The sequence below is a fragment of the Apium graveolens genome, chromosome 3 (assembly GCF_009905375.1).
Source record: "Apium graveolens cultivar Ventura chromosome 3, ASM990537v1, whole genome shotgun sequence".
Taxonomy (NCBI): domain Eukaryota; kingdom Viridiplantae; phylum Streptophyta; class Magnoliopsida; order Apiales; family Apiaceae; genus Apium; species Apium graveolens.
Window position 1 is genome coordinate 268,958,582 of NC_133649.1, and position 10,372 is coordinate 268,968,953.

The following is a 10,372-nucleotide window of genomic DNA, read 5'->3' on the forward strand; positions in this document are numbered from 1 at the left end:
TCATGCCCAGCAGTGGCATCTATCAAAGTATCAATCCTTGGTAATGGGAAACAGTCCTTAGGACATGCATCATTCAGATCAATGAAGTCCACACACATCCTCCATTTTCCATTGGCCTTCTTCACCATTACAGGGTTTGCTAACCATTCCGGAAATTGAATCTCCTCAATGAAACCAGCCTCTAAGAGCTTCTCTACTTCCTGTTTTATAGCTTCTTGCCTCTCTGGAGCAAAATTTCTTTTCTTTTGCTTCACTGTCTTCCGATTTGGATCCACATTCAGCTTGTGAGTAATCAGTTCTGGGTCTATGCCTGGCATATCAGTTGCTGACCATGCAAACATGTCACTATTTTCTTGCAAAAATTTCACCAACATCCCTCTAAGGGGCTCCTCGAGTGTGGTTCCAATGAAAGTCGCCTTCTCAGTATCCTCGGGGGCTAAGAGAATCGAAACCAAGTCTTCAGCTAGCTTTCCTCTTTTCTCATCATTCTCTCGGATATCCAGATCTTCAATAGGAAGAACCTGCCCCCCCCAACTCCATCTGCCCTCAAAAAGGCCACATAACAACTTCTAGCCATTTTTTGATCTCCTCTATCTTCTCCGATCCCATCCCGGGTGGGAAACTTTATAACTGAATGGTAGGATGAAGGGACTGCCTTGAAGGCGTGTATCCCTGTTCTTCCCATGATAGCGTTGTAAGTCGAACTAGCCTTCACCACCACAAAGTCCAACACCTGAGTTGCTTGCATTGGTTCCTGTCCTATGGTTGTTGGCAACTTGATTATCCCTTCCACGGGGCACTCCACTCCCGCAAATCCATATATCGGCATATCGGTTGGGGTCAATTGGGAGTCATTATATCCCATCCTTAAAAAGGTGTCATGGAGCAAGATATCCACTGAAACACCATTATCCACAAGGACCCTCCTCACCGGGCTGTTCCCTATTATCGGGGTTATGACCATCGGGTCGTCATGGGGAAATTTCACACCGTCCAGATCAGAATCATCAAAAGACATTGTTACTCCTTTCCTGGCCCTCTTCGGGGCTTCCCCAACAATATGCATAACTTCTCGGGCATACGCTTTCCTGGAGTTCTTGGATAATCCAGCAGCAGTTGGTCCTCCAAAAATTATGTTTATCACAGGCCCTCAGGGTCGCGGTCCTCGGAGATTGTATTTATCACCGGTCCCCTAGGTTGGGGATTTCGCCCCTGATCTTCTTGATCTCTTCTTCGATCGTCAAAGTTTTTTCTTACGTTGTTGCTCCTGTCTCCTCCTTCTCCAGTGTACTTGTTCAATCTCCCTTTTCTAATAAGGAACTCAATTTCATCTTTCAGTTGCCTACACTCATCGGTGTCATGACCAACATCCTTGTGAAATCTACAATACTTGCTCTTATCTAGCTTGGAAGGATCGGTCTTCAAGGGCTTAGGCCAACGAATATCTCGATCTTTCTCGATTTCCATTAAAATTTGGCTCCTTGGAGCATTCAGCTTAGCATACTCAGTGAATTTTTGTCCAAGTCCTCCGCTCTTCGGAGTTGATTCAAGGTTTTGCTCAGTTCTGGGATACTTGTCCTTAGCGATGTATTCCAGATCGGTCTTCCGCTTCTTGCCTCCAGCGGACTTGTTGCTCACGACTGTCTTCCTCATACTCTCTTCCACCTTGATTTACTTTCCTTCCCTATCTTGGAGCTGTAACATGCTTTTAGGGGGGCGTTTGGCCAAGGACATCTTGAAAAACTCATCCCTAGTTCCCTGTTGCAGTGCTATCATGGCTACCTTGTCATCAAGGTCCGGGACTTTTAAAGCTTCCTTCGTGAAATGATTCAGGTAGTCTCTTAAGGATTCCTTCGCTCCCTGCACAATGCTCATGAGGGATGCTGAACTTTACTCATGCACTCTCCCACTGATGAACTGCTTAATAAAAGCCCGACTTAATTCTCTGAAGGACCCAATAGAGTTTGGGGGTAAACGACTATACCATCTTTGAGGCATACCCGACAGGGTTTGAGGAAAGGCCCGACACTTAATAGCGTCATTCACGGGCTGTAGCAACAGTGCATTAGAGAATGTCCTGACATGATTGGCTGGATCTCCAATGCCATCATAAGCTTTGATAGTGGGAATCTTGAACTTTCTTGAGATATGGGCATTCATTATTTCTTCAGTGAATGGTGGGGTAGGATCATCAGAATCTCCAAGGGGAAGAAGATTGTTTGGATCAGCCCTTGGGACAACAACCCTTCTCTGTATTGGACCATCCAGGTTTATGATAGGGGGAGGATTCCTCCCCCTTGGAGGTAGTGGGGGTATAGTGTTCTGGTGCACCTCCAAGTCGCGCTTCAGCCTTTGAATCTCAGCCTCATGTTCTTGGGAATTCGTCCCTTGGGTGCTCCTAGAACGTTGGCGACCATCAGCCATCGGCTCTTTGCCAGCACGCCTCCTTCTTGGGGCCACTTCATCATTTGAAGATTCGGAGTCTCTCTCAGTGTAAGGACCAGAAAATTCCCGATCCTCGGGGATAGGAGCCAAACCTCGTATATAAGGGGGCGATTGCCCTCGTGCTTCACTTCGCCCATCATGTCCATTTCCTCCAATCTCGGGGTAAAGGGGCATCCCATAAGGGGGGTTAGTAGTAACAATAGTTGAATATTCATACCCGACGGGTCGAGAATTCACAGGTACATGTACTTGTTGAACTTGAGGATTCGTACCTTGAATAGTCGGGGGAGTCGTCCCTGGTGGCTGAGGTTGAGTTGCCCTATCTGGGCTTCCCCCTATCACCTGGGTTATCCCCGATGGTGTTCCTTCCTCCAGAGCTCTAATTGTTCTCTGTGTTCTCGTCATGGTTGTTGTTGTGCCTTTCCACAGACGGCGCCAAATGTTATGGATTAAAAACTAATATATATAATTGCTGTATTTAGTACTAAGGAACGTGAGCTTCAAGGCTCGATTTTGACTGCTCTTGTATTTCGTGACTCAATCTGCCTTAACAAGATGCCTACGTACCTTGCTAATTGCCAAGGATCAAGTCAAAAAATGTAGTTCTGATGTGTGGGGTGAGGCCCCTTATATAGATGTAGGAGTCCTTGAATTGGACTTGGTGTAGGAGACTTGGTGGTCAAGCCTCTGAATTAGGATGGACTTAGGAGTCCTAGGAAGTAGGAAGCTGATTCCTTATCCCATGAGATTCCTTGGAAGCCAATCTACAAGGATTTATATCCCCATCAGGACTTATCTTGATAGCTGTTTTTCTCCCTTATTTATTAATTACGAAATTAATAAATAATCAGGGCTTTGGGCCTTCTTTGTTCCATCAGGCCTGATCTGGTCAATCAGGCCTGATCAACGTGTTAACCTTTCTGGTCTGAATATCATACATCTTCTTATTGGGCCTAGCAGCCCACACCTTGTACAATTAATGCAATATTTAATTATACAATCAGGATTTATTTATCCCTATCAATTATTTCTTCAGTGAATGGTGGGGTAGGATCATCAGGATCTCCAAGGGGAAGAAGATTGCTTGGATCAGCCCTTGGGACAACAACCCTTCTCTGTATTGGACCATCCAGGTTTATGATAGGGGGAGGATTCCTCCCCCTTGGAGGTAGTGGGGGTCTGGTGTTCTGGTGCGCCTCCAAGTCGCGCTTCAGCCTTTGAATCTCAGCCTCGTGTTCTTGGGAATTTGTCCCTTGGGTGCTCCTAGAACGTTGGCGACCATCAGCCATCGGCTCTTTGCCAGCACGCCTCCTTCTTGGGGCTACTTCATCATTTGAAGATTCAGAGTCTCTCTCAGTGTAAGGACCAGAAAATTCCTGATCCTCAAAGATAGGAGCCAAACCTTGTATATAGGGGGGCGATCGCCCTCGTGCTTCACTCCGCCCAGCATGTCTGTTTCCTCCAATCTCGGGGTAAAAGGGCATTCCATATGGGGTGTTAGTAGTCACAACAGTTGAATACTCATACCCAATGGGTCGAGAATTCACAGGTGCATGTAGTTGTTGAACTTGGGGATTCGTACCTTGAGTAGCCGAGGGAATCATCCCTTGTGGCTGAGGTCCAGTTGCCCCTATCTGGGCTTCTCCTTGGGTGGCTGCATAAGTTGAATGAGGAGGTACCTCCACAATTGACAAAATCACTTGGGTTGTCCCCGCTGGTGTTCCTCCTTCAAGGGCTCTAATTGTTCTCCGTGTTCTCGCCATAGTTGTTGTTGTGCTTTCCCACAGACGGCGCCAAATGTTATGGATTAAAAACTAAGGTATATAATTGCTGTGTTTATTACTAAGGAACGTGAGCTTCGTGGCTCGATTTGACTGCTCTTGTGTTTTGTGACTCAATCTGTCTTAACAAGATACCTACGTAACTTGCTGATTGCCAATGATCAAGTCAAAAAACGTAGTTCTGATTTCTGGTGTGAGGCCCCTTATATAGATGTTGGGAGTCCTTGAATTGGACTTGATGTAGGAGAATTGGTAGCCAAGTCTTAGAATTAAAATGGACTTTGGAATCCTAAGTGGTAAGAAACTGATTATTTATCCTTCTAGGTCCCTTGGAGGCTAATCTTCAAGGATTTATGTCCTTATTGGAACTCTTCTTAATAGCTGATTTTTCCGTTATTAATTAATTACGAAATTAATTAATATTCAGGGTTTTGGGTCCTTCTTTGTTTTATCAGGCCTGATCTGGTCCATCAGGACTGATCAATGTGTTGACCTTTTTGGTCTGAATGTCATACATCTTCTTATTGAGCCTTGTAGCCCAAATCATGTGTAATTAATGCAATATTTAATTACGTAATCAGGATTTATTTATTCTCTATCAGTAATTAAAATTTATAAATATATATGATGAAAAGTGATAAAAATTGTAATTTTAAATTATATGAGTTCGGGGGCAGGGTGAGAATCGGGTGCGATGACGCCCACGCTAGTTAAAGTCATCAAGCGCGGGGGACATGACAGCTAACCCACTTGGCGGTAAAAATCGGGCGACGACCCCCAAACACCCTCCCACATAGGGATGGCAATCGGGTCGGTCGGAACGGGTTTGGCAAAAACCAAACCCGAACCCGATTATTTTTTGCTAAACCCGAACCCGAACCCGAACCCGGAAAAACCCGAACCACTAAACCCGAACCCGAACCCAATCGGGTTCGGTTCGGGTTCGGTTCGGATTCGGGTTTGTAGATCACTATCAAATTGTACCTTAATTTGCACAAACTCTAGTGAAAAATTATTATGATTTGATATGAGCAAAGTGCTCATAAATACGACGATATTGAAATTTTTGGGATTGAATTAGAGGGTTCAGATAAGACAATGAATCATACCTCTATGATTAAAACTGTTAGTAAAATAATGCAACAATCTTGACCTTTAGTATACTTGTATTGAACATACTTGCTAAAAACATATTTAAACGACTTTAATGCAATAATTTATAAAAATTAAATTTTTTTAGTACTAATATTAGTAATATATTATATTATATATTATATTACTACTTATAAAATATAAAATATTATTTATATATTAACACGGGTTTCGGATCGGGTTCGGGTTCGGGTCAGAATGAAACGGGTTTCGGGTTTTCGGGTTCGGGTCGGAACGGTATGCCTTAAACCCAAACCCGACCCGAAAATAGTTCGGGTTTAAAAATCAAACCCGAACCCGAATCCAAACCCGAAATATTCGGGTTCGGTAAAACCCAATCGGATCGGTACGGATCGGGTATCTATCGGTTCGGTATAAATTATCATCCCTGCTCCCACATTAATCCCCCGGGTCTGTAAATTAGTCTATTAAACCGTATACTACTTAACCAACCCCTCTATACATATATATAATATACTTAGAAGAAACTAAAAATAAAAAAAAAGGGGATAATCATGAGGGGTGATATAGAAAGTGGAGAGAAATACAGGAGGACTACAGTTAACACATCATCATCATACGGTGGTGGTGTTGAAGAAAGAGATTCACAGTGGACATCATGGCTGATCCCTATGTTTGTAGTTGCAAACATAGCTATGTTTATAATTACTATGTTTGTTAATAATTGTCCACATCATAATTACGATCGTGATGGAAAGTGTGTTGCTAGGTTTCTTGGCAGGTTCTCCTTTCAGCCCACCTCTGATAATCCTCTCTTTGGCCCTTCTTCCCATACGTAAGCCCCCCCCCCATCTCCCCTTACTAGCTCTCTTTTTTACTAATTCACTTGTGCTCCCTTTTTCACTTTCCCAATTTTATGGATTCATTTAGTATCATTTTTTGTTGTTCTTTTTTTTTTCTGGCATTTTGAGAATCATATTGATTGATATGTCAAGGCCCCGGTGATGATTTTTGTGGGTTTTATCCTTTTTTTCGTCAACAATCCAACTTTAAATAAGGATATATGGTTTTAGTATTAGTATCCTATAACAAGTTGTTTTACAATTATCCCACTAATTCCTTCTTATAAATTCTAATATCATCTTTGCTACTGCTATACATAGATTATTTCAAGATTTATAGTTCCTTAATAGACTTGCAATTGCAAAACATTAATTGTTATCTCCGTGTTTTTTGGTATTATGTACCGCTCAGGAATTACACAATTTTGTAGTCATCTGTTTCCTTTGTTGTAGTATGTGTTTGATTGGCGCTCTTTTTACTTGTTTTGTGTAGACTGGAGAAATTGGGGGCACTTGAGTGGACAAAAGTAGTGCATAAGCACCAAGGATGGAGACTCGTTACTTGTATGTGGCTGCACGCTGGGATCATTCATCTGGTGGTAAATATGTTTAGCCTTGTCTTCATCGGCATCCGCCTCGAACAACAGTTTGGCTTTGGTATGTTATGCTGTTTTATTATTGTTTTATTATTGCATTAAGAATCTTAGCTCAGCAAAACTTCAGATTGAATAAGCACTATTTGACGTAATAATAACTTTAACATGCTTGAGGAGCTGTCATGAAGTAAGATTAGTTCTTGTTTACTTTCTCTAGAAAAAGGACATTTCATTATTTACAAATTTTGTAGTAAAAGTTTCCTGAGTCGGATATCACCATGTCTGTTAAGTCGGAACCCTGAGTATAAAAAGATAAAATATAGATGCCAAATTACCTTTACTGGAACCAATTCTCAGAAGCTGATATTGTAAATATGATATATGTTTTATTTTGGCTTCTCTCTCTGCATACTGGAATGCAAAACCCACCATATGCTTATGAGAAAATTGTCCAATAATCTTATCCATCTTATAGATATGGGCTTCTTGACTATATATTTGCATGTTGGCAGTACGGATTGGAGTCGTCTATCTGTTGTCAGGACTCGGAGGAAGTATACTTTCTGCTTTATTTATTCACAATAGCATTTCGGTTGGTGCTTCTGGTGCTTTGTTTGGTTTACTAGGTGCCATGCTTTCAGAACTCTTAACGAATTGGACTATCTATTCCAACAAGGTTAGTGGATCTTACTGATGATGACTTTGTGATTTTATCTATGATGTTTATAGAGTGCTTTATAGTTTTATTAGCCTTGGATTTTAGTTTAGAGTGTGGTCGTTCTTTTTGCACGACCCATAGACCTCTGCATATTTGCTAAATCTGCTCCCTTTATATCAGGCTGCAGCAATCTTCACACTTTTGGTTATTGTAGTAATCAATCTAGCAGTTGGACTTCTCCCACATGTTGATAATTATGCCCATATTTGTGGATTCTTGTCCGGTTTTCTCCTTGGCTTTGTTTTACTGCTCCGTCCGCAATATGTGTGGGTACCACGTATTAATCTTCCAGCTAATGTTCGTGCCAAATCAAAGTACAAGGGTTATCAGTATGTGCTGTGGTTGGTGTCTTTGTTTCTACTCATTGCAGGGTAAGTTGATATATTGTATATACAGTTTTCAGTCATATTTTATGCATACGACATCTTAAGCAAAATGAAAGTCTTTACTACTTCTTTCTTAGCTGTGAATAGAGGTATTTATTATACAAGGTTCGTACCCGTGCAATGCATGGGATGTTTTATAAAGTATTTATCTAAGTAATAATTTTTTTCTTTTTTATATATTTATTTCCAAAATTTCTGATTTTTTCTAAAATGTCAAATGTAAATAATTATATAGGTTATAATAATAATAAAGCAAATAAAAGGCGTTTGCAAATGTTAGTTTTTTGGATATGTCGGATTTGTGATGACCAAATCATATAAACTTCTTTTAATAATATAAGTTGATATCTGTACTAGTGAAGAATTGAACCTTAGCCTTTTCACTTAATTATAGTGGTTCTGAAATTACAATATTAACTCCCTTACACCAATTACATATAAGATATAACATAATGAAATCGGCAAATTGAACTTTTGTCAGCCAGTTATTCCATATAAAATCGCTAAATCATTTATTTTCTCGATGAGCAAGTAAATGTTATTTAAAAATTATAGTAGCTCTGTCTGGGTCCAAGATTTTTATTTTAGTTTCTTAACACTGCTGCAGACCGGTTATGATCTTATTGCTACCAGTGACACTGCTTTTTCTCCCTCTATGTTAAAAACCTCGCAGGTTTACGGTAGGATTGGTGATGCTTTTCAGGGGGGTAAATGGAAATGATCACTGTGACTGGTGTCAGTATTTGGATTGCATTTCTACCTCCAAGTGGAAGTGTGACAGATGAATAGATGATAAACCTATACCATCAATGCCAACATGCTTTTTAATTGTTTTGGGTCAGATACAGATGCATACTAACACATAGGATATATTAGGCTTCTTTATGAGTTTGTGTTTCTTGGTTGCTCTTATGACGATGAATTGTTAGATTTAACTACTGTATATTCTTAGACTTTCAAGTTATGTTGATTATTAAATTCCTACTTTTTTTACAGTTAAACTTGTTTGGTAGCATGTAGCCTTTATTTCAATTCTGTTCTGGTGAAGCCCCTACTAGTACAATTCTTGCGCTCTAATTTTGAATTTCATATCCATGACCTATACATGCCGTATCTACAAGCATTATGAGAGATGCTAGTTTTGAGAATTACTCTTGTATGAAGTCACCGTCAAGTGGGTGTTGATTTTGTGCCTTTAGAATAACAAATTGAAATGCTCATGTACAGTGTTACAGATTTTGGAAATCGGAATTATTCGGTTGAGGCACCGATTTATGATTTATCGGACGATTTTTAAAAAATCGGATGATTAATCGGCGATTTATCAGAAATCAGTCAAATCGGACAGATTTTTTTAACCGATTTTTGAGCGATTTATCGGTGATTTTTTGAAAATCATGTGATTTACATAAAATACTAATCATATGACAACATCAAGAACAAATCATGTGATTTATTCAGGAAGATGCTGTAAAACTGATACTGTTCTGATACTCATCTTGCGATTTGTGATCCTCGAGTAACTCAATCGTCTTTCCGTATATGAGTGGAGTGGGTAACTGTTAACTAACTTGTGCTGAGCTGGCAAAGTTAGTTACTCCAATACTGGAAATAGTTGCTCTTTCTTCCACTTTTCCACAGTTTGGATGAATGGACGACAAACAAGCATGCCACAACGAGTCCAAACAAACAAGCCATAGGGGTCCCTTCTAACAAGTATGAAATAGCTGTGCAGCAAAGGTTGTCAGAGCATACTCTTTATCTCTTCTCTGAATATAATATTTAATATTGGCTCTTAGTTATTAAACGTAAATTCGTGTTCAACAATTCTTCTTATTTAATTTTTCGGCCGGACAATTCAATTATATTTAATCCTAAAAAAACCCTAATTTCCCCGACCATAACAATAGTAGAAAAAAGTTTAAGCTAAAATTAAAAAATTAATATCATTGTACTCACATAAAAATTAATTATAACAAAATAATTTTAGTAAAAACTCGAATAGCTAACAATAGTGGAGTGTTTAACATACTATACACAAGTGATGAATTATGAAAAACAACTTCTCCTAACACTCATGGATGCAAAATCAGTGATAATCGTTTCAGCATCAATGTTCTCCTACATATCCCTTTCAATACATAAAACAACAAGACCATTTAAGCTTTCTTGTGACATAGATGAACGCAAATAATTTTTCAATAATTTCAGTTTAGACAAATTTCTTTCGGCTGATGTTACACTCACGAGTATAGATAATAATATTCTATAAGCAATAGAAACATTAAGAAAACAATCCAAAGATCTCACAAACTCAAAAATTTTAATAGCAGATGTCAAGTCTGTTAGAAAATTAGGATTTTAGAGCTTAATTTAATTATGTTTTTGATGTTAATCCTAAAATCTAATGATTGGAAATTGTTCAATGATATTTGAACTTAAATTTTCATGTATGGTTTTAAGAATTTTCTTAATGAAATTCATATGAAAT

General features: G+C 39.5%; 1 protein-coding gene across 1 annotated transcript; it reads left to right on the forward strand.

The window, feature by feature from the left end:
• The first annotated feature begins 5,860 nt into the window (after positions 1 to 5,860).
• On the forward strand, positions 5,861 to 8,876 carry LOC141713306 (RHOMBOID-like protein 3). The gene is made up of 5 exons (XM_074516658.1): positions 5,861 to 6,174; positions 6,675 to 6,838; positions 7,290 to 7,453; positions 7,616 to 7,866; positions 8,555 to 8,876. Exons 1-5 carry the CDS (start codon positions 5,894 to 5,896, stop codon positions 8,664 to 8,666), a joined length of 972 nt encoding a protein of 323 aa, XP_074372759.1. The 5' UTR covers positions 5,861 to 5,893; the 3' UTR covers positions 8,667 to 8,876.
• Positions 8,877 to 10,372: the final 1,496 nt, after the last annotated feature.

Excerpts from the sequence above, each read along its gene's own strand:
- LOC141713306 (XM_074516658.1), top strand. The coding sequence starts at position 5,894 with ATGAGGGGTGATATAGAAAGTGGAGAGAAATACAGGAGGACTACAGTT. Across the intron at positions 6,175-6,674 it reads TTTGGCCCTTCTTCCCATAC|ACTGGAGAAATTGGGGGCAC; the intron begins GTAAGCCCCCCC and ends TGTTTTGTGTAG. Across the intron at positions 6,839-7,289 it reads CGAACAACAGTTTGGCTTTG|TACGGATTGGAGTCGTCTAT; the intron begins GTATGTTATGCT and ends GCATGTTGGCAG.